The sequence below is a fragment of the Aptenodytes patagonicus genome, chromosome 20, assembly GCF_965638725.1.
Source record: "Aptenodytes patagonicus chromosome 20, bAptPat1.pri.cur, whole genome shotgun sequence".
In the NCBI taxonomy this organism is placed as follows: Eukaryota; Metazoa; Chordata; class Aves; order Sphenisciformes; family Spheniscidae; genus Aptenodytes; species Aptenodytes patagonicus.
In genome coordinates this window covers 1,002,713-1,026,086 of record NC_134968.1, presented here as the reverse complement: position 1 = coordinate 1,026,086, position 23,374 = coordinate 1,002,713, and the positions used below count along the sequence as shown (strand labels likewise).

The following is a 23,374-nucleotide window of genomic DNA, read 5'->3' as shown; positions in this document are numbered from 1 at the left end:
TGCTCCAGCTCCACCCCGCTGCTCTTTCATGAAGTAACACAAGTGAATCCTCTGTGATATGCCAAGTCGCCCGCAAGTGTCTTATATCATTAAAAATCTACAAATCTATTTATTTGCTATTTTAAAAAGTCCAAAGCCAATGAAAGCTGCTGACTTAAGAGCTCTGCACATCCATAATCTTTATATGGGCCAACCCAAAGCAAGATGGAAATTTTCCCGTCAGGACCTCTATCCCAGGACAAGCACAGACCTGGCGGTATTTGTGTACTGATCCTGTATTTGGCAGAAATCTTGTAGCTCAAAAGAGAAGGAAGTCCAGTAATTTCTTCTTACATGCTGGTCTACAGAGACTGGAAAGTCCCTACAGCAGTGGTTTTTCAGTCAGTTTAAAAGGCAGATGCCTGATGTTTCCCAGTGGCACCTGCTTTGCTGCATCACCTTTCACAAACTCCACAGAAGCAATCTGTGACTTCTAAAAGATTTGTAGAAGCTAAAAACTTCTGTGCCACAATTTCTTCTATCATCTCATTGCTGAGGCAGGTTTTAATGCTTAAATAGTCTAAATCAGAGAAAAACAATTTGAAGCTACATTAGACACCCACTGCCAGACACACTACGTGCAATCCTGATGGGAAGAGTATGATCAACTCTTATCAGTGCTTATGCCTGCATGCAGATATGCTTTTTCCTACACATTTGCAGCTGCAAGACACAATGCTAATATAACTCAGCAGGACCAGCAGCACCTGTATCAAAAGTACCGATGGGCAAAGTGCAACACACAGCAGTGAGGAGCAAGAACACCGTGACCACCTGCGAAGCTGAGGGTTTAAACAGGACAACGCAGAAGAGGTGTACAGAGATGAGGCAATGCAGCCACCCCAATAGCCATGCCTGCATCGTGCTATTAAGGGATTGAGCACAGTGATTACAGTAATGCAGCTGGACAGGTATTAGTGTGAAAAAAAGCAGCAGAGAAACAGGAACTGAGACACTGCACTGTTTTATTCTTTGTCAGGAAAAAAAATCCCTTTACTGATGTGGCGCCAGCTCTTGCAGTATACAGTGGAAAATCTCACACCCAACCTGCTGGCCTGCCTGGCTCCACTGATGACATTCTCAGATAAGTTATTTTTCCTTATAGCAGAAGTGCCTGTGAGGTAGTGGAAGAGAGTTATAGGGATTAGGAACCCTTTTGTGCTTTCTCTCCTGTGGTGATCTCCTTCCTTCCCGGGGCCCCTCTGGCTGTTTTCACATTCTAATGCACTTAACTGATTTTGCAGTTGCTAAGATGTTCCCAGAGCCTCACCCTCAGTAATTCATAGTGCCTCCTTTCTTTCATCTGTTCCCTGAAGGACACAATAACAACAACGCTTCATCTGCATCGCTGTTAGATCTCAAGGACTTAATAGGGAATCACGTTCTCTTTCTTTAGCAGCTCCAGGAGAGGTGGTGTGATTTTTCTGGGCGGCCACCAAGGAAGCAGCTTAACCAGAAACAGACTCCAGATCTTCTTATTCAAGAGGTCTAGTCTCTGGGCAGCATTGTCTCAGAACTGATTGGCTTCAGATTTGGATTTTTGAGTCCCCAAGCTGCAAAATCTGGGGATTTGGGATTCACACGTGCCCCGTCCCTCAGAGAGCTGGGAGAAAGGAGGGGACCTGGGAGCAACCCACCGCTGGCAAATGGCAGACACCGCTGGCAAACGGCAGAGTGTGCAGATGATGGTGCTCAGCTTGCAGCAGAATCCTGGGGCAGCCTGGCAGGGTGACGATCAGTGTTCCTGCTGGCCTGCTTCCCTCCGTAGTGGGGGGTACGGGATTACCCAACAGCCATCGTGTGGGAGCTGTGCTCAAGTGCCATTCCTTGGCCACCCTTGCTCGGAGTTCTTCCAGATGTGTTCGCTTTGCTCATGTTTGCTCTAGCAAACACCCTCCTGCTCCAGGCAATTCCCATGTTGGCCGTGAGCCCCTCATGTGGGCCAAAAACCGTGCTGTGAGTTCTGTCCCCCTGATCAGGTCACCCCCACAATTTTAGGCCAAGTTACGAGTCAGCCTGAAGGTGACGACTGCCCTAAAACGAGGCAAAGCCCTGCCACAGCCCCATAGGCAGGAAATACCTGGATTCAGGGCTTTTCTTTCTGTATTATCACAACCTCAGCCTATGTTTAAGCTCTTTTATTACAGCTAGCACAGGAGCCTAAGATGAGATCTGGAGATTGTCCTGCAACATCAGCTTTTTCTGGTCTTTTCTGATCAATGTTCTTGCCAGTCAGCTGCTGCCCTGACCTCTGGCTGAGCTCCTAAATAGTAATCCCCAAACTGGCCCCACTCTTGCAAGAGAAACCCTTAGCACAAAGTTCCCCTTGCGCAGGCTCTGTCGACAGGGCATGATTATACAGAGGAGCATGCACCACTTCAGCTATTTTATGTTACCAGAATTCAATCTCCCAGGCTCTCCTGAAACACTCACCCACAATAAATTCCCTTGAGATAAAAAACCCCACATCATAATGTTCAGGAGATGGTATCACAGTCTGTTCCAGCGAGAAGTATGCTGTAGATGCTATCTCTCCCTCAGGGGTGCTGCAGGGGAAAATAAAGAACTGAACTCCTCTGGTTCACATAGGAAGGGAGGTGAAATTATACGAGAGGAGTGGACAAGCAGTGCACACAGTAACCCAGTGCGGTGAGGGCTGGTGTGAAAAGGCCAGGGTCAGTGCGTTGCATTTGCCTCAAACAATAGCACTTAATTGTGCTTTTAATGCAATGAATAAGAGCTAATTAGCAGTCATTGGGTTTCCCCCGTGGGCCAGCTTCTCCTGAGTGTCTTTCACAGCAATTCACAGCTCAGTAGAAACTAGCTGAAGGATGCAACCCTGGGAAAGATGTCTCCTGCATATAAGGAATGGCAGGCACAGGCTTCACCCTCACTGACAGGTTTGCTCGGTAAGTTTGAACAACACCAAGATGGGTAACAAGTATATCAAGGTGTGGAGTGAAATATGCTGTCTTTGTTTCTATCTCAGCTGCTGATTCTTTATCATCTTCTAGGACATGTCCTGACAGCCCCCCCACATTATCTGGAAAAAAGCGATCCTAGATCTGTTACCATGAAAGGAAACTTTACAGTGTGTGTGCAATGGAAACTCCCTTTGGGCAGGCCCAGGGCATTTAGCCATCAGCCAGCGGGCCAAGCCAAGGCTGGCCCGAGCTGCAGGGTGATGCGTGATGATCCCCTGCTGCCTGCTGCGCTGCCTGCAGGATGGAGGGGAGACAGGCAGCACGGCCTCGTCCCCTTTAGCTGTAGAAGGACTGACTGGAGGGAAGACAAGGGGATTGACTTTATATTGTCCTTCTCTGGGCTCCAAACTGGGTCCTGCCAATGGTGAAGCCAGGCCTTGCTCTGCCCATGGGACCCTGCAGGCAGCCTCCATCGGCAGCCCAAGGCAGTCCTGTGTCAGGGCCGCACTGGGCTCTCGACAAGCTCTTTTCTCCTCTCGGTGAATGTGGAAGAGGGTGATGCTCCTCCGTGTTGGCCCATCCCCCAGGCTGTTTGCAGAGCATCAGGAGAGGTCCTGGCCCTGCGTCATTTGACGCTTCACAAGCCACCTCCACCAGTGAGCACCTTGCTGGAGCACAAACCTGCTCCCCGGCCTGAGACCCGCTCTGCCCATTTCGGCACAGCGTGTGCCAAGGCGATCCCCTTACGGGAGTGATTCCCAGTGAACCAGCACTGTGAACACAGCCAGTTCACACGCTCCGTTGCTCAGCTGCAGGAGCAGCTCAGACAAGGGGCTGGGCAGTGCAGAGCGATGCGGTTATCTCTGCTTTGCTTTGGGGATCACAGACCTGTCTGGCACTAGGTGGTCTTTCAACAGATCGTTCAAGCTCTTCCCCCAGGTCCTGCTGCAGTTATTCATCCTCGCAGCCACCAAAGCGCTGTGACCGCCCATCGTGCTGTCAGCTCACCCAGCCGAAGGCTGTCTGAGCACTGCTTTTCTGCTGGCATGTTTTAGCAATAAAGATACTGAATCGCTTTTTGATCACAACCAGTCTCGTCTCCAAGGACTGGCTTGGCCCTTCTGCCCCTGCTTGGGGACGAGGAACCTGTTCCAGCGAGCTCAGCGCTGTGAGCAGCTTAGCTCCCTCTTACCCTTAAAGGGCTCTCCGGTGACATCCCGGCTCGTACGCTTCAGGGCTCAGGCCAGTAACAATACGCAGAGCCATGGACCAGAGATGGGGATTCCCTGGTCCAGAGCCACCCCGCAGCGGGTGCGGGACTGAGGCTCTCCCCGTGAATCTCTGAGTTGCAGAGTCAGAGGCATGACCAGAGAGTTGTTCCGGCTGGTGAGGGGAGGACAGACGGACAACGAATCAGTGCTTGTTTTACTCTAGACAAAAGAATATTTTTTGTGTCTGAGCAGAGCCAAACTCCCAAGCTATCATGAATTGCTTTAGCTCTATCTCCACAGCAAACTCCAACCTTTGGAGTTTCCCACGTTATTTTTTCAGTGTCTATCTTCCAGATAGCAAACAGTTCTTGCATTTCCTCATGTCTTATTCTGCTGGTGTGGAAATACGATCACACCCTGTCTGTTCATTCCTCTCCCCTCGCTGAGCACGGCAGAGCAGGCAGGGAGTTGCACACATACTTTCCCATGCTGACTGTAGGCAACAAGCAGCGGCTCCCACATTCATTCTGTGCCCACACCTGCTGCACCTACAGTGACTCCAGGCCAGGTCTCCAAGGCACAGATGGTAACCCTGGCTTGGGGACACCCATGATGCTGGCAGCAGGGTGAGGCAGATGCTCACGTCAGCCTGGAGACACTCATGCTCACAGAAGGGCAGGAATCGCATTTTTCTCCCTGCTCTGGGGTGCGGCCAGTTGCACCAAAGGACCCCGGGTGGATGTGCCAAACCCGTTGTTGGTGACAGGGACTCCACCAGCCCCGTGACTCCTCTGTGGCAACCTCTGCTGGCATTTAGTGCCCTCCCGCTCCCAGGGCTTGTCCTGGCCTCTGTGCAGACCCACCCCACGCACACAGCCCCGATGACACAGGAGGATGGGCACGAGCGATAGAAACAGCCCCCACGGACTGTGCTTTTCTAGTGCTCTCCCCAGGGGAAGCCCCTGTCCCTGGGTGGGACCCTGGCTCTTGGCTTTGTCTCCTCTGGCTTTGGCGTGGTCCCTCAGGTAGGATTTGCCGTGTGTTCTGGTCCCCTCGCAACCTCCCTTTCTGTGCTCCTCGAGGGCTGACAGCTGCGGTGGCTGTCGCCTGTGAGAAGGCAGCGAGGCTCTCACTGTGGCCCGGGTGCAGCGGGGTCCGCTCACCTTGTGCACATGGGGGGACGGTGGGGGAGCGCTCCCAGGAGGCCACCGCGGCTGCTGGGAAGGGAAGGGAAGGGAAGGGAAGGGGGTGCCCAGCCGCGAGAGCCATTGCGCTGGGGAGATGCACCACACTGCCCCAAAGCAGTCCCTGTAACCAGGCTGCGCTGTCGCTTCCCACACGATTGTAGTTACTTGGCCGCTTGTTAATCCATACTTGGCAGGCAGTTTTCTGAAGTCATTACCAGGGCTGAAACAGCCCGTGCCTACCAGAGGTCCCCAGCCATAAACCTCCCCCCATCCACCCCCAGCTTCCCCCCGAGGACCAGAGGCCCCCAGCCTCGCCGCCCCACCCACGGCTCTGCCAGCCCCTGCTGCAGCGCCCGCCAGGACCACGCTCCCTGCTCCCCGCTTGTCCCTCGCGCCGTGCCCTGCAGGTCTCCTGGCTGAAGTCCACAGCTCCACCTCGGAGCACTAATGATTTTCTGTACATGAGTTCAAAGAGAAAAGACAAAGCCGGCCTGTCAGCTGGGTGTCTGGCATGAGGCAACTACCTGCCTGGGCTTGGCACAGTGCTCAGCTCCACTCTCTCACCTGGAGCATGGCCGATCCTCCTGATATGCAACAGTAATTACAAGCTGTAGCTTTGGAATCAGCTCTTTTGCCTCTGTTTTTTTTTTTTAATCCAAATAACTGTGCTCCACCAGTCACTGCAGGGAAGAGCAAATGCTTGTGATTAAACTTCATCCCTGTTTCACTGCACCGTATCGCGTAGATGCGGGTCTGCACAGCCAGGGCCTGTGCCGGTTTGGGGTGGCAGGTGGTGCTCGGCTTGGCGGCGTAGCCTGGCCAGCTGGGCCGGGACAAACATCCCCCCGCCTCTCCGGTGCTGTGCGGTGCAGAGCCTGGGGCCGGCTGAGCATCCTTCGGGCAGAGCTGCCGCCAGGCCCGGCAGCCTCGGCAGCGCAAAGCGGCGGGAGCCTCGCTGGTGTCGGTGCATCCAGCCCCGCGGGGAGGACCAGGAGGGCCCCGCGCCGAGCCAAGGGGCGATGGGGTGTGTGTGCGGTGGGGAGCTGGGCTGGGACCTGCACGGGGCACATGCTGGGGACCGTGCCGGGGACCCGCGTTGGGCTGCGCATCGAGGACCGGCGGCGGGGGCCTGGCTGGGCACGCGCCGTGGGTGCGCCGTGGGACCCGCCCCGGGACCCGCCGGTTCGCGCCGGGACCGCGCTGCGTCGGGCGGCGCCGGAGCGCGCACTCGCTGCGCACGGGCGCCCCCTGCTGGCGGCAGGCGGCGCGGCGGGACGGGGCGCGGCTGCGGGGTCGGCGGGGCCGGAGCGGGCGGCGGGGCGTGCGGGGGGGTGCTGGGGTGTGCAGGGGGGTGCTGAGGTGTGCAGGGGGGTGCTGAGGTGTGCGGGGGGGGGCTGCTGGGGGGTGCTGGGGTGTGCAGGGGGGCTGCTGGGGTGTGCAGGGGGGTGCTGGGGTGTGCAGGGGGGGCTGCTGGGGCATGCAGGGGGGTGCTGGGGTGTGCAGGGGGTGCTGAGGTGTGCAGGGGGAGCTTCGGGGGTGCGTGGGGGGGCGCTGGGGTGTGCAGGGGGGTGCTGGGATGTGCTGGGGTGTGCAGGGGGGGCTGGGGTGTGCAGGGGTGTGCTGGGGTGCATTAGGGTGTTCAGGGCTGTGCAGAGGGGGTGCTGGGGTGCGCCGGGGTGTGCAGGGAGTGTGCAGGGGTCCACCAGGGTGTGCAGGGGTTGCTCCAGTGTGGGCAGCTATTCCCTGCCTGCACCCTGCCAGTGCAGCTCCCCGCAAAGGGCCCCTGCAGCGGAGGGGACATGGGGCACACTGTGCATGGGGCCTGCTGCAGCACCCTGCAGAGAGGCAGGGCATGGACCGCCACACTGGTGAGGCTTTGTGCATCGCACTGGGGCTGGACACAGCTCTCGGTGCTTGGACACAGCCGGGCCCTGGGGTCCTGCCCTCACTGCACGCTGGCAGCCCCGTGGCCGGGCAGGCAGTGTCTGCTCCTGCTCCTGGTAGAGGCAGAGCCAGGCCCTCAGTTAGAGCCGCCACATCGCTGGGTCTGGCGCTGAGCCGGCACCTGCGTCCTGCCAGGCGGAGCTGGGCCCTCGCCCTTCTCAGGTGGAGAGGGGAGGAGGCGAGTGTGAACAAGTGTGTCAGGGTATGCACATGCGTGTGCATGTATGTCTGTACGTAGTTCTGACTCGTTGCCACAGATGGCACCACTCACTGCTCACCGCGCCGGGCAGGGAAGAGTTCTCCTGGCACGCCGGCTGTGGCGTGCAGCCCCTGCACTGCCGTGGGGACACAGGGTTTCGGTGGCTGCTGTCTCTGCTCTGCTGCAGCTGACAGCCCTTGGCCATGCACCTATTACTGACCCCCAATTGCACAGTATGAGCACACGGAGCCCCGGCTGTGGTGTGCAGGAGCAGTGCAGGGCTCCTTCCCAAGTGATTCCCCCCTGGGGATACCCTCAGCATGCTCATCCCAAGCCCCTGGCCCCGAGCCACCGTGCCAGGGGCCTGAGGCAGCCTGGCCCCCGCGCACTGCTCCGGCTCCAGCTGTACAGCTGCACAGCTGCACAGGCCTCCCCTGAGATGGGCCAGACACTGCCAGCCCCGTGCAATGGCCCTTTCTTTGATAGCCCTATGATCCGAGGCACTTTGGCATCTGCTGGCCCAGAGCTGTCAGAAATACGTCCATTGGCCCAGTGGCAACATCCCGGGGACGGTGCTCGCAGAGCTAGTCAGGATGAGGGGTGCCTGGGGCAAGGGCCAGGCCAGGCTGCAGCCCAGCCTGTGTCCTGCACGGCCAGACCCGTCCCGCAGACCCAGGGGGCTGCCTTTCTCCTGGGTCTGCTGAGACCCTGGGACAGGGACACTGCCTGCTCCGGCGTGGAGAAGGCTCCACCCCCTGGGTGAGGGCAGGGAGGGCAGCGTGTGGGTGTTCAGTCACCCCATGGGACATCTGGGCTGGAGGACATGGGGCTCCGCAGCTGCACGAGCCCAGTAGGGTCCACCCACCCAGCACGCCGACTGCGGGTGCTCCCCTCCGCACCGCCCAGCCTCGCCGCCCCCGCGGTCTCCGTGAGTCAACAGGCACGTTCCTGGGGCAGGAGGGGACATGTGTGCTTGTAGGGACAAGCCGGCTGCGTCACCCCCTCTCGCTCCCACGCCCGGGGCTGGGGTGGCCCAGCTCCAAGCTGAAACTTGTCTGACGGTAATTACAGGGGAGATGAGGACTTCAGAGGATTTACATTCTTCTCGGGCCACACCTGGGAAACAACTTTCACCATCAGCCAGTTCCTGAGAAACAACTTTCCCCCTGCGCGGCCCAGCCGCAGCCCCGCCCCAGGAGCCTGGTGGGCTCAGGAGATGGGGGGCTCCCGTCAGCCCCATCTCGGGTTTGTCCTGGGTGCTGCAGACAGCCCTGTCCCCTCTCCTGCTGCCCCGGGAGCTCCTGCAAGCTCCAGGGAGGGCTGGTGCCTTCGTTCCCTGTGCGGGATGCAGTGCAGCTCAGTGCCCCGACACGGCTGGGGTCTGACTGCGCTTCCCCAGGGGGTCAGAGCCTGTGGGTCTTGGTGACTGGAAGCTGGGGGGTTTGCACTGGTGACCCCAAGAGATTGGACCCTCGCGGGTGGCCAGCCAGGCCCTTCACCTTTGCTTTGGCTGGGGACGGCTGCCCGGTGACTGCCCGGAACGCAGGGCTTGGACCCAGGGCTGTTGTGAGGGATGGGGGAACTTGTGGGACTTGCTGGGGCCATTTCTGCTCGGGGCACTTCTGTCTGCCAACAGCCAGCAGGCAGCCAGCATTCCCCAAATTACAGAAAGGGCTGGACCTGCTGAGCCCCTTCAGACACATCCCGTCCCTCCTGGCTGGTAAACCAGTGGGGAAGGACCCGAATCTCTCCTGTCCCTTGTGCCTTTCCCTGTCCCCTGTGCCTTTCCCTGTCCCCCATGAACACGGAGAGACGCAGGCAGCCGGTTCCCCGAGCTAGCTTTGCTGCACAGCCCTCGCTGGAGCTGCCTGCTTCGTCCTCCAGCCACTGCCGTGTTTCCCACCCTGTGCCGGTGACCCAGTGTTGAGGCCACTGTGGGATTGCTGGGACACCAGAACTGCCGTCCTGCTGCAGGCTTTGTCCAGTACGTGCCGCAGCAGCCTGGGCTGAGCACCAGCAAAAGCTGTTGCACGAATGTGAGCATTACTGCAGCAAGGCTCTGCACCCAGCACCGGTCCGTGGCTCATTGGCAAGACCAGGGATGTGGTTCACACCAGCCAGGCCGCAAGCCTGGCACATGGCGCAGAGCCGGCACCGCCAGCCAGGCAGCAAGCCCTTTGGGTCCTGCAGCACGGAGCCTCGGAGTTGGGGCTCCATGCACACCATGCACAACATGCAGGTACCACGGCATGGGGCTGCCCTGTGCTCAGACTGCGGTTCCCCGCTTGCGTCATCCCCTCCCCCTGTCCACCACCCTGCAGACAGGGCGCTGGGACCCCAACGACCGACCCTGCCGGGGTTTGGAGCATTGGCTCTGCAGGGTCCTGGGGCTGTCGGCTGCAGCCCGGCTGGGGGAAACAGGGGCCATTTTGGCCTCCACCACCTCCCGGGAGCTGCTGGGAACGGGCGGCGTCAGCACAGCACCGAGTCCAAGGTGTTTTGCAAGCAGGAGGGAGCGGGTGGCTTCCTTATTAGGCAGCACAGCGGCGGCGTCTCCCTGGGGCGAGCGGGCGGTGGGGCGGCACACCCGGCTGGCAGCGCCTGCGAGGGTGGTGGCGGCGGCGGCGCTGACACGGGAGATGGGAACGCGCGGGCAGGCCCCCGCCTTGCTAATCACAGCCCGGTGCTGGGTGTGGGGGCAAGCCACGGCAAGGACGCGGCAGGGCAGCTGTGTCAGCTGAAACAACAACCGGCCTGACACACCTGCAATTTACCCCATCGCCAACCGGCTCCGGGCAGTCTCCTGCTTCAGGGCTGCATGCTGGAGGGCGCTGGGCAGCCCCTGTCCCCTGGGTTGTGTTTGCTTCCAGCAAGGCCAAAGGGCTCAGAAAGAGCCCCCAGGTGGGGAAGGCTGCGGGGGGTGTTTATTCCTGCTCCCGGTTAAGGAGCAAAGGCAAAGACTGAAATTCAGCTGGAGCCTGTCCTGGAGCAGGAGGGCGATGGGGGACCAGGGAGCAGGGCAGCGTCTCTACCTCCAACCTTAGACCCAAGGGGTTTCACCCAAACCTGGCCCCAACCTGGCGAGAACCTGCTGCCGGGCCAGAGTGCCACGGCCTCAGGGCCAACACCAGCCCCAGCACCGGACCCTGGGCTTCCCTGCGCCCCTGAAAGCTGCTCGATCTGCCAGCCCTTCCTGCCCTGCACCATCGACCCCCAGACCATCTGCCATGTCTCTACCTCCCGGCGAGCACAAGGCTGAGCCCGTGGCACAAGCGCCGTAAAAACTGCAGCGGAGCCGCTTGCAGAAAGGCAACGGCTCCATCTTGACCTGGTTTTCCAGGGAAGCCCCATGCCATGGGGTGAGCACGGCAGCCAGCGGGAAGGTTGAGCACATGGTGGCTGAGCAGCGCCGTTACGGCAATGCCTGTGCTCGGGGGCCACAGCAAACACCCCCCTGCGGAGCGAGGGGCTTTGGGGGCAGATATGGATGGAGCAGCCAGGAGGCCCCAGCCTGCACTGCTGCCTGCAGATGCCTCGGCGCGGGGAGCTGAGGGGATTCAGGGTCCCCTGGGGAGGGCACATCCCTGGTGTCATCTCTGGGGTGCTGCTACTGGGTGAGGCCCGGCAGGACTGCAGGCAGATGGGTGCTTGGCTCCCTGATGTCTTGTAGCCAAAAGAAGGGACTGTGGCCAAACTGTTTTCCAGCTGAACCCCCAAGGCACAGCCGACCAAGGTTTCCCTGTCCCCCTGCCAGGCTGGCACACGCTGGCCTGCCGAGATAAGGGGCCTGACCAGCTCTGTGCTGCCTGGTGCCATGGGGCAAGCTAAACACGTTGCTTCTGCACCCCCGGGGTGCCAGGAGAGCCCCGGGCAGCACAAGCGGGCACAGGAGGGCCAGACAGCTGCAGACCATGGCAGCAAACATGAGCTGTGGCTCCGGGCTTTGCAGCCATGATGCTCCGAAGGACCTCAGGCACCCCAGGGCCTGGGGTCCCCACAAGTGTCCCTCTGCCACTGCAACCTGTGCTCTCTGCAGCCCGGCTGTGCCCGCAAAGCTCCCCCTTCCCCAGGGCCAGCCTGTCCCCATTCAGGTCTGAGCACTGGAAGCACCCAGGGTGCCGGGACCCCAGAGCATGGCTGGCCCCGCTGCCGGCTCCTGTCCCGGCTAGGCAGAGCGGGTGCCGCGGCCAAGTGTTTTGTAAGAGGCAAATCTCTGCAGCGCCGGGCATCGTGCCGGGATGGGGCAGGCAGGGCTGGGCTCTGCCAGCTGTGTGGGAAGGAGGGCTGGCCGGCAGCCAGTGTTTGGCCCTCGGGGAGTTGCTGTGTGTAGGCAGGGATGAGTGTGCCTGGCTGTAGGGCAGGGAAGGGGCAGGGCTGAGGCAGGAGGGATGTGCTCACACCCCTGGCAGGTTTTGCCTCATAAGTGAAATACGAACTGGAGCAAGGCAGATGCTGACCAAGGTGTTTGGTCTGACCTGCCCCTTCTCTCTGCTCATGTCAGCAGAGTGGGGACAGCCAGGCTCTGCCTTGTGCTCGCCATTTCTGCTGCTGTTACCCCAAAAAGCTCCTGTCCCTTTACCCCTGCGTCAGCAAGAGGTGGATTCAGCCCGGCGTCCTCTCCTTGTCACACCAGGGCAGGGTAGCATGCCTGAGCTGTTTGCAAGCTGGGCTGGTCGCACGGCAGGGCTGGTTCCTCCCTTGGCATGAGCAGGGGGGTAACCCCCAGCCTGGGCTGAGATGCACGGGGAAGTGCAAAGCAGGCAGCAATGCTCCGGGGAGGGAAGGGGCTGCTCCTCTCGTGGGCCTTAGAGCCCCCCCGGACACGCAGGGAGAGCTGCACAGCAAGGCTCTTCCCCTCTGCCCTTGCTGTGCCGTAACAGGGGACTCTGCTTTGATCCCTGTTGTGCAAGGCACGGCAGCACAGGGCCGTGCATGGGGGCACTTGGGAGGAGGGTCTCACTGCTCTTCCCAATGCATTCAGGGTATCCTCATACCCGGGCACCCAGCATGGCGGGAAAGGGCCCAGATTGGGCCATCCTGTGTCCACAGACCTCCCCAGTGCTAGTGCTGGTGCTAGTGGTGAGCTCCCACACAACAGGAGCTGGGCAAGCCCAGCTCAGCAGGGCCCTGCCTGGCCCACAAGTGCTCTGGCAAAGGCCCTTCCCAGGGTCTCTCTGTGGCCCAAATTCTCTCCCTGGCACGGAGCTCACTCCATGCTCGCGTGATGCTGCCTGGCTCAGCCAGAGCAGAGGGGGGAATACGTGAGCAGGGGGGCTGCGAGGCAGGACTGCCACATTGCCCCTACCCAGCTGGACGGTGGGAGGCAGGGCTGGAGCTGTGCAGGGCAGAAGCAGCGGGAGATGTGTTACATCCCCGGGTGGACCCCCGTGTCCCGGGCTGTTCCTGTGCCGTGCTGGCGAGCCCCGCTGCATCCCAGCAAGGGAGCGGGCAGGAGCAAAACCTGGCACCTTTGCCCCTTCCCATGGCACCCAGAGCAGCTCTCCGTCCTGACAGAGTGACCCAGGTGTGAAAAACTGCAGAAAGCAGGACGTGCCTGGCAAGAGCACATTTGCTGGCGTGTGCAAACAGGCCGTGCCGGGGCCAACACACAAAGCTGCCGTGCAGGGGCGATCCCTCCCTCCGCCCCGGCAAGCCCGATGCCGAGGCTCTGAGTCAGCCTAGCGCTGGCTGCGCCTGGTGCTGGCAGCGCCATGCTCCTGTCCTCCATCAGGAGAGGCCAAATGCAAACACCCGTCACGGCTCTCCCTGTCACGGCTCCTTGAGCTGCCCTCCCCGCCTTGTCTGGGCCCCTCCACAGCAGAAAACCCTTCACACTTGTTCCCCATCACTAAGCAGGGGAGGAGCAGCCCTGGGGGGCCCAGAGATGTCTCTGGGGACAGTGTGGCCCATGCACAGGGGTCACCATGTCTCACAGCAGCAGCTCTGCTCTCCGCCAGACACCCACAGAGCTCCTGGGGACCCCGGGAAGCCCTGGCAGGGTCTGCACTGCCCAGGAACAGCCCAGCCCCGAGCAGGCGTCTGCTTCGGTGCAAACCTCCCACAGCCCCATGGGCAGAGCAAGGCCGGGCAGAGCCGAACAGGCTGCCGGTATGCTAAGAGCTGGGCACGGGGGCAGACAGGGCGCGGGCGGGGGGAGCTGCTCCCACCCTTCCCAGTCCCTGCGATTGCTGCTCCTGTGTCAGGTTTGCTCCAGGCTGATGCCGAGTCCTCAGGCGAGGGCTGGGGCTGTCTGGGCCCCAGTGACCCCGACACGGTGGATGTTTATTTGATGCCTTCCCTGCAATGTGAGCGCTGAGCGATGTGCACATGGGGGCCTGAACCCCGGCCAGGGGGAATCTCCGTGGGTGCTGGACAGGCCTCATCCTGGCCCTGTGGGGACGACAGGGGAACCAGCTGGGGCAGCAGCAGAGGGTATAGCACCCCTTCTCTGCAGGAATCCCAGGGGATCCCCCAGCCCCTGGACAACCCTCCCTGGGACAACCCCCAGCACCCCTGCACAGCCACACAGGGGCTGGGCCCGAGCCTGGAGGGACAAAGCAGCTCGGGCCCCCCTGGGGCTCCCCAGCACCCACCCGGTGGGCACGGCATGAGGCTGGACACGGGGATGTTCCCAGCCGGGGGAAGCTGTGTCACCCCCATTGCTTGTGCACAAGTGCAGGCAGGGAGAGGCTGAGCCGGGCTGTGAGCCAGGCTTGTGCCTGCTCGCCAACCACAGCAGCTTGGCTGGGCTGGGCTGGGCTGAGCCTCGGTGCTTAGACCTCTCCTGGCACCTCGCGGAGAGGAGAGGTTTCACAGCCGGCGCTGGGAAAGGCAAAGGCTGAGCAGTGGGGAGGAAGGCCCCTGCCAGGGGAAGGGGGAGCTGAGCAGTGGGAGGGAGGGTGAATAAACACCATTAGAAAGCCATAATCGTAATGCACCAGGAGCCAAATTGGTGACCGGGGGTCACTGGGTTAGACAGGAATCGGGACGTGCCCACAGACGGCCCTTGCTGTGCGTTGCAGGGGAGAGGGCTGCACCGGGACACGCTGCAGCGTTGGGGAAGATGCATCTGAAACCCTCCTTTGAATGTCTGTGTTACAGCACATCCAGTGCCTCCATCCCAGGAGCGTCCGACAGACGGATGGGTGTCACAGAGATCATCCCGCAGGCCAGGGCCCCAACCGCAGGTGGGCAGAGATCGGTTCACTTGCTCGTTAAGTAAACACTTTCAGGGTTTACAAACTTTGGGACGTGAATTGCCAGGAATAGCTGTGTAAGGAAAGGAAATGTGGTACTTGAGCAAATAATCTGGGATTCCCTGCGCTGCCTCTGGCCCCGTGACAGCTGGGCTCACCGGCCGTGCCTCAGCTCTTTCCAGGAGCAGGTTAATCACCAGGGCTAATGTCTGTCAGTGCTGCCTTCGCTGACTAATGGGATCAAATACTGTACATCAAAAATCCAGCTCATCCTGAATCCAAGTCTGTGCAGTCACACAGAGGCTGCAGGAAGGATGTTAGAGGAGAAAAGCAGGTTTCTAGGAATGTCCCAGCCCGGAGGGTATTCCTGAGCTGCGGGAGAAGCAGTAAAGCAAAATGCCGGGATGATTCCTTCCTTTCTGCTACACTTCCCAGGTGTATTGGAGGGGCACTGAGACCCCCCACCTCAGACCACAGGGTGAAATGGCCTTGCAGGACTCAAAAGGGAGAGACCTGCAGCAACCCAGGGCTGGTCGCCCACCCAAGAGCACCCGTGAGCACCCGGAACCACTGTTGCAGGACCCCCTGCGCACAGGGTTGAGCTGCATCGCCCCAGGGTCGCCGGGCCTGTCGTGCCGCACAAACGCAGGTGCGTTTCCCCCTGAAATCCTCGGGTCTAGCAGGAGCACCGATGCTGGGCAGCCCCTGCCCTCGCCATCAGCGCGTTTCCTCGTCGCAGGGGCCCTCTGCGGTCCGTGTGTACCACGCACTGCTAAGGGACAAGATGGTTTCCAGAAGCCACCCCCAGCCCAAAGCACGACTGCAGAGCCATGTCTTTGACTGAGGGGACGATAAGGACACAGACTGCTCCGGGCCCTCTCTGCTCCTCCTGCTGAGCCCAAAACAAACCTGGCAGCTCACCAGACACTGCCACGGCCCCACGCACTGGGATTTTCCTGTGCACAGAGCCAGTGTTCAGCCTGGAGAGGCCGGGGGGGAGATGGTTATTTGCCAGGCACTGGGCATAAAATTAACTGCAGCAACTCGGTGCTACCTGCTGAAAGAGTTGCTCTCCGCAACGGAGATCAGCATTGCCACCTCGTGGGGAGCCCGGGACAAACGTCTCCCTGGGAGGAGGCACCTCCTCGGGCGGGCGGGGAGGCAGGAGCAGGTCGGGACCGAGCACCCAAAGATGGACAGAGGTGAGGAGGGTGCAGGGTGCTCAGCCCCGGTGCCCAGCCAAAGCCACCCGAGACTGCAGGTGCCTGCTCTGAATCCTGCTCCGAAGGATGAAAAATTGATGTTAACGTTTCCCTGATAGCGTCCAGCCCATCACCAGCGACGGGCTCAGTTCTGGTGTCTGACACACACTCACCTCTTCTGGTATTTTACCAAAGGCTCTGGGGGTCCAGTGGCGAGGATAGAAACCCCGACGTATCATATGGACACTGTGAATCTGCAGCGATGCCGATAAATTGACTCTCTGGGGCATGCTGGGCGTCCCGGCTCAGCCGTGAGACCAGCCTGCCCACCAGCAGACGTAAGACAGGAGGTACCAATGACTCTGTTCAAGTGGCATCAAATGTGATAAACAGCCCCTTTGCTGTAGTGCAGTGTAATGTCTAATGTAATGTAGATGCAGTGTAAACGTCTAATTGCTTCTCTGCTGTCTGGATACACCACCATGTGGCTGCTAGAGATGGTTCCTTTTCTGGGAGAAAAGGAAGATCTGATCAGAAAAAGAGGAGAGAGAAGAGCCATCTGCTTGTTCATGATGGCCGTAGAGCAAATTCACATTTTAATGAAAATTTAAGCCAGTTCTCCAGCTGATCTGTCACATACGGACATACAAAAGCGACAGATGCTTTAGAAACACCAGAGGCACTGAAATACAGCAACGCAAATTACTCCTTCTACCTAGTGCAAGATAAACAATTTGCCTTTATCTTAAAACCCCCAAGAATGATGCAACATCTAAACCATGTAATGGCTGCCAGGACCCACAGATGGCAGCACACCCAGATGCCAATAATCTGTCAAAAATACCTAGTCTTTCAGAGATGGCTCCCAAAGCAGGGCAGGAACACCTACACAGTGAGAGCTGAGGCTGCAGGAGATCTAAAAGGAGCCGATAAGCTCCGGGATCAACAATCCACAGCCCAACAGATGCAACGCAATAGACCCACGTCTCCCTGGGGGCAATATTCCCGCTCTGTATGCAGCTCTAACTAGCTCCCAGAGGAGAGTTTACGCTCCGTCTGGATCTATATGGCTTTTGACCCCATTAATTGTGAAGGAGATTTACTGTTCTTCATATCTGGGGTTTCAGTGTATTTTTAGAACATGTAATACATCTTTGAGCTGGATGTGACGTTCATCTGCCGGCAGCCCCCGCTCTGCATTGTGCTGAGCCAGTGCTGGGAGACACCCGTCGGTTTGTGAGGGGTTTTTAGCCACACAGCAGGCACCAGGAAAGCGATAAATTGGCTTTCTTTAGCAGCTCGTACTGAACACCGAGACCCAGGCTCCTGGCCCCCAAATTAGGACTTGGAAGCAGGATTAAACACATCTGGTTTTGAAATACATTCAGTCACATCTCCATCCGCGGGGCTTTGAGGCAAGGACCAGACCCGAGATCACCAATTCCCACTGACCAGCGACCGGAGCTCTGAGGCAAGGACCAGCAGCTTCGCCCAGCAGTCCCAGAGCTCTTGGGCAGCCCAGGCCATAAGCCAGCAGCTGACGGGGTCCCCGAGGGACCCCCCACTCCAGGTCACATTTGGGTTCATCGCTCTGCTGAGCCGACTCCTGAAAACACCTTTGTCTCAGCACGTTACAAAAGGCCAGAGACTGCCCCTTTCCAAGCGCCGTGACCAGGGTTACTGGGATGTCCCAACCGAGCCAGGCCACCGCGATCACCCCGGGGAGGCGATGGGCCGACGCCAGCCACGCTGCACCGGCCATTCGGGACAGACAGCGAAGAGGGACCGAGTTCACCCCGCAAGGGGGACTTAAGTTTGCCAAGGTCTGACTGTCTGAGTTGAAACACAGTAAGGGCAAGGGCACTTGTTTCACATGTTTAAGGAGAAAAAAAAGCTTCCTTTCAGGCAGATTGGGATGACACCTTGAGCGTTTCCCCTTGGCATCAGAGCCCCCAGGCCCTCGCCCAAGAACATCGTGTTCTGCAGCACCCTGGTGTCCTCAGAGCATCTCCCTGCCAAGCAGCCTTGGAAAACGAGTACAGGAGCCCGATTTCTATGTGCGTACGGCGCCGTGCTTGCTTCAAGCGTGGCTGTCATCATGGTGATGGCCAAGTGACAAACACACATCCACAGGCAAGCTCTCCAGTCCCACTCCGAGCCTTTTCAGGCTGGAGCTTGTAGAGAAGTCATCCGCAAAGCGCCCGTAGAGGTGCAGCTGTGGAGCACAGGGTGGATAAATCGGCCTGTGCTGGGCCCAGCGAGGCCAAGCCTGGGCCGCGAGGGCCCAGACGAGGTGGCGGGGGTGCGGCAGTGTCCCCCCCGGGCCGGCAGCGCGGGGGATTACTGCGTGTTTTGATCATCGGGAGATACACTGCCGGACTGGCAGAAACCCAGGCCCTCTCCACTCCACACGGGCTGGAGAGCAAACGCCTCGTGCACCCGCGGGAGCCCCGTGGGCCTCGGCGACGCCTCCGCTCGGCCTTCCAGCGGCTTTCGGCCGTCGCGCCGTGCGGACGCGAGCGCTGGGGGCACGTGGCCGACCGAACTGCATCTCGCTGCTGCCGGCTCCCGCCCCCACGTCCGTCCGGGGGGTGCTGCGGCCGGTCACCGCAGCCGCAGGCCGCCGCGGGGGGACAGAGCAGGCAGGCAGGGAGGGAGCCTGCACAGGGTGGTCCCGTCCCGCCTCGGGGATCCTGCGCCCAAGGGCCGCGTCTCGCCTTTGAGGCCCCGATCCCGCCCTGGCGACCCCCGCCCCGCACCCGGGCTTGGGTCACGCACCCCGGGGACCGGGCCCCACGCCAGGCCGCCTCTCCCCCGGCCCCGCAGCCCGGCCAGCCCGCCGCAGAGCTGGGCCCAGCGGGCCGCCGGGGGGGCGGAAGCCGCGGGCGAGGCCGGCGGGGGGGGATCGGGGGGGGGGGGGGGGCCGGGGCGGGCGCGGCCCCGAAGGGCCCCCGAGGCCCGGGCGCGGCGCCGCCCCAGGCCCCGCCAGGCGCCCGCCGCCCTGCGCATGCGCCGCGCCGCGCGAGGCCGGCCCCCCCCCCACCCCCCCGCCCGGACCTCCGCCGCGCATGCGCCCGCCCCTCTCGCGCCAGCCGGGGCGCGGCCGCGCTCGCCCGTGCGGCGTGACGCCCCCGCGCGGCGGCCAATCGCCGCCCTCGCTTCCCGTGCGTGCTGGCGTCACACGGAGGCGGTATATAAGCGGGCGGCGCCAGTCCCGCCCCCCTGACAGCGTCTCGAGCCGCCGCCGCGAGAGCATCCTCCGCCGAGAGCCGCTCGCGCCGCCACCGCCCCGCCGCCTCCGCCGCCGCCGCCTCCGCCGAGGGAAGGGAAGGGAAGCGTATCGTATGTCCGCTATCCAGAACCTCCAACCCTTCGGTGAGGCCCTTTGTGCGGCGGCGGGGCCGGGCCGGGCCGGGCCGGGCCGGGGGAGCGGCCTGGCGGCCCCGCCCCGTGGCGGCCCCGCCCCGTGGCGCAGTTGCTATTCCCGGGACCGGTTGCGTCAGCCGCGAGGGGGGGGGGGGCGGGGGCGGGTCCTGTTCGTGACGGGCGGGCGGGCTGGCCAATGGGTGGCGCGGCGGGCCGGGGTCTGACGGGCGCTGTCCGCAGACCCCTTTGCTGATGCAAGTAAGGGTGATGACCTGCTCCCTGCCGGCACTGAGGACTACATCCATATAAGGATCCAGCAGCGGAACGGCAGGAAGACCCTCACCACAGTCCAGGGCATCGCGGATGATTACGATAAAAAGAAACTGGTGAAGGCCTTCAAAAAGGTGGGGGCGGCGGCGGGGCCCGGGGGCTGCCGGAGGAGCCTGGGGGGGGGGGGGGGCCGGGGGCCGCGGCGGCGGCATCTGGGAGTGGCGCCTGCGATGCACATGGCGCTAAGGAGGGCTTTCTCTTCGTTGTAGAAATTCGCCTGCAATGGTACTGTAATTGAGCACCCCGAATATGGAGAAGTGATTCAGTTGCAAGGCGACCAGCGCAAGAACATCTGCCAGTTCCTCGTGGAGGTGGGATAGCTTTGGTCCGCTGCGCGCGCGTGCGCTAGCTGAATTTTGAAGTAAACACGAGTCTCTAGTTTAATAACCACGCAGGTCCTGATTTTCCTAGCGTTAAGAGCAGGCTGTCGGAGGAGGCTCTTTCCGTTCTTCTTGGAATTCCTGCCGGAGGCAAATACCTCCCAGCAGGGTTTTGCAGTTGCAGTCTAATCTTCATTCCGTACTTTAGGGGGGAGCAGAAATTTGACAGTTCCACAGTGCCTGCAGCGTCGGTGGCGTACGGACGCGCGCCGAGGCCTGTCTGCCCCGGTGTGCTGTAAAGTGCATTTTCTTTCTTGCAGATTGGCCTGGCTAAAGACGACCAGCTGAAAGTCCATGGGTTTTAAGTGCCTGTGGGTCACTGAAGCTTTATGCAAGAAGATTTCCTTACCATGAAATTCCCATCTGTCCCTTGTCATAAGTTTAAAACCAGCCGGTTTGTGTAATGTAATGATCTTGGGTCCACTGTTCGGTCTGGACTAGTGTAATTCAGTGATGTAATAAACTGACAAGAGCCCATGCTATCTCGTCTTGCTGTCCCTCATTTAACAGAGGTAAATCGGGCGTTTGGCATGGTCCAGCCTGAAGCTAAAAGTAACCAGATGTTCCAAGTTAAGCCAAGGGACTCGGCCTGTCAGTCCAGAGACTGTCCGGATCGCTCCTCAGTCCAGCTGCTCTTCCATTCCGATGGACGGTAATTTCTCTCGCGGTGCCTCCCGCAGTCCTACACGGAGCGAGGCACCGAGCGCGAGCTGTGACATGGCACGGGGAGATAGCACCTTCCCTCCAGGCAGTGTTGGCTCCTGGTGGCAGAGGGAGTTGGGGAAGCTTGACTTTGAACAAGAGGAGTAACTGAAGAGCGACGTCAAGGCTGGATGTCTGCAGTTCAGGCCGGGCAGGTGCTGGTACCCTGCAAGCCCCAAGATACCGGGCTAGCGTACTCGAAGGAACCGTCGCCTTGGGTTAAACTTCTGACAAGGGATCAATTTTGGACTAATGTCACGAGTATCATTGTAGATAGAGCCGCAGAGCTTATGTGTCGCTGGCAACTGCTGCCTAATGCCCTGTGAAGTAACACATTTTTGGTTTCATTTTTAATGTTTTATGTAATGTATTTAAAGTTATTTAAATAAAAATGGTTTTCAAAAGCATTTGCTGGGTGGATTGAATTGCATTTTGGGGGCGAAGTGCCTTGCTTTCTGTAAGCAGTGACGCTGCTGCCCACTGCTGCTGGTGCTGGGGGAGCGGGAGCCGGTGGGAGCAGCGCTGGGGTGGGACGTGCAGCCCCCGGCAGCTCTGCGGGGCCCTGGGGAGCGCTTCCCCCTGTGACCCGCTGCAGGAATGGGAAGACGAGCACCCTCGCTGCTGCGCCTTCTGGTCCCTGACCTCAGCTGGAGTCCACAGCCTGCCCCGGCCGGGGGTGGGCGTTGAGTCATTCCCTTCCTGGGCCGGAGTTCGTTCACCCTCGCATCGGGTCTTGCGCTGGCCGCGTTCCTGTGAGCCCGGCCGGGACAGTCAGCACTTCTGCTTCCTGCAGAGGCAAACCGCTGCGGCGAGGAGGGGGGGCCTCTGTCACCGTGCCCGGGCTCTGCCACAGGCCGGGCGTGAGCTGGGGGGGCCTCCCAACGAGCAAGAACAAAACGCGCCCTCTTAGAGCCGATCTGGTTGGGGGGGGGGGGCTGGCAGCTGCCCTCTGTGGAAAAGCGACATGAAACGCACTGAAATCTGTAAGAAAGCGTGCAGAAGGTCCGTGAGTTTCCCTCCTCGGCGCCCCTGGCCCTGTCCGTCCCGCGGCAGGCGATGCTGGGCCTGCAGAGGTGAGCCTGCCTGCTGCCCGGGCCGGGGTGTTTTGGCGAGGCTCGCTTGCACCCTGCGCGGTGGCGGAAACGCGGGGAGCTGCCTGGGCAGCCACCTGTGCTGCTGGCAGCTTCCTAAGAACAGAGTCCTGTTTGTTTGCTCGCTGCCTGCGACGATCCCGATTTTCCACCCGTTTGCCACACGCTGCGGTGCAGCGCTCGGCTCACTTCACCGCCATCTACTTTCCTGGGAGACTTTGCTCTCGGAAACCAAATTGCCGCAATTATGCAAAGCACCTGCGAGTGCACTGGGGAGGCAGGTGACCTCGAGCCCTGCCTGCACCTCAGAGAGCTGGTGCAGGCAGCGTTGAGGCCGGCACTCACACCGGGATGTGTGTACGTGCCCGCAGCCCGACGCAGAGCAATCGTCTCCAGTCTGCTTCTGCTCCAAAAATTCAGCTTCCCCTGCCGGCACAGGGGCCTTTCCGAGTGCATCGAGCCGGGCTTTCTCCCCGCTGGGGTTTGCCAGGCTGCTCGCAGCCGTTCAGACGCAAGAGGGAGGCACCGCCTCGGCCCAGCGTTCCTCTGCCAGCGCGGGCCAGGCTGGGCCGGGAGAGCCAGACCTGGCTGGGCAGAGGCAAGGGATGCTGTAAGCACGGCCTTGCCTGGCTTTCGTAGGCCCGTCCTGTCCAGGTGCGGCCAGGGCTGGGAGAAGGGACCAGCCTGAGCGCCCGCGGGTCAGGCTGCAAACCTGCGTCAAGGGGCTGCTGAGCCCATCGCGCTGGAGGAAGCGGGCGCCGTGTCCCCGTCACCCTGACGGCTCATTTGGCCCAGATTGAGCCATTAAAAGCCAGAAATTGCAAAACAATTTGTTTGTTCCTTGTAAAAAACACTCTGTAGAGCGAGGAATCGATCGCTGCGGGGCACGGGAGGTGCCAGGGCGCCGCTGCCTTCCTGCCATTCAAAGCCCATTTGTTTTGGGGTTGTTTGAGGAGCACCGATATCGTTCTTTGCAAACGCAGCAAGCGCCGGGGGCACGGGCAGACAGCGAAGTGCACCCGATCCGTGGCATGTCACTCACACGTGTTTTATTGAAGGAGGGAGACAAATGTTCTCTACAAATACGACAAGATGAGGGTAAATACAGGCAAGAGGAACTATCAATATTGAAAGAAAAGACCTGGTGGCAGCAGACAGGGACTTACTGGGGGAAACGCTGGGGCTGGCCGTGCTCGGCAGCAGGGCGTTACTGAGCCTTGGGGTGGGCATCGTGTGCTCCCGGCCAGAGCTCCGGGGTCTGCCACCACGCGCAGACAGAGGCAGTGAGCAGTGCCCACTTGTTCCACAACACCCCAAAACTTTTCGGGGTGTGGGGGGGAGAGATACAGAGCTGCAGAAATCGGCTGCTCGGGGGGGGGGTGGTGGTGTGGTGTGGTGGGGTGTCCTGGCAAAGGGCACAACTCCCAGTGCCAGGTTGGTCCCAGCTTTGTGCTCCACTGAGCCCAAGCAGCTGGAGGCACAGCACCCTGGGGACCCCCGTGTCACTGGGGGGGGTGGGGGGGGCGCCTAGTGCCAGAGTATTTGTAACTTGGGGCAAAGATGTCTCAGCTGGTACCAGCCTGCGGCGGGGCGAGTGTGTCAG

At 60.5% G+C, this 23,374-nt stretch overlaps 1 protein-coding gene across 1 annotated transcript; it reads left to right on the top strand.

Annotated features, from left to right (window-relative positions):
- The first annotated feature begins 19,143 nt into the window (after positions 1 to 19,143).
- Positions 19,144 to 20,460, top strand: EIF1 (eukaryotic translation initiation factor 1). The gene is made up of 4 exons (XM_076356673.1): positions 19,144 to 19,277; positions 19,509 to 19,672; positions 19,808 to 19,909; positions 20,239 to 20,460. Exons 1-4 carry the CDS (start codon positions 19,247 to 19,249, stop codon positions 20,281 to 20,283), a joined length of 342 nt encoding a protein of 113 aa, XP_076212788.1. The 5' UTR covers positions 19,144 to 19,246; the 3' UTR covers positions 20,284 to 20,460.
- The last annotated feature ends 2,914 nt before the right edge of the window (positions 20,461 to 23,374 follow it).

Bases quoted from the DNA above. Each gene is read 5' to 3' on its own strand.
- EIF1 (XM_076356673.1), top strand. From the start codon at position 19,247: ATGTCCGCTATCCAGAACCTCCAACCCTTCG. The intron at 19,278-19,508 runs GTGAGGCCCTTT...CGCTGTCCGCAG, and splicing joins CCAGAACCTCCAACCCTTCG to ACCCCTTTGCTGATGCAAGT. The intron at 19,673-19,807 runs GTGGGGGCGGCG...TCTTCGTTGTAG, and splicing joins TGGTGAAGGCCTTCAAAAAG to AAATTCGCCTGCAATGGTAC.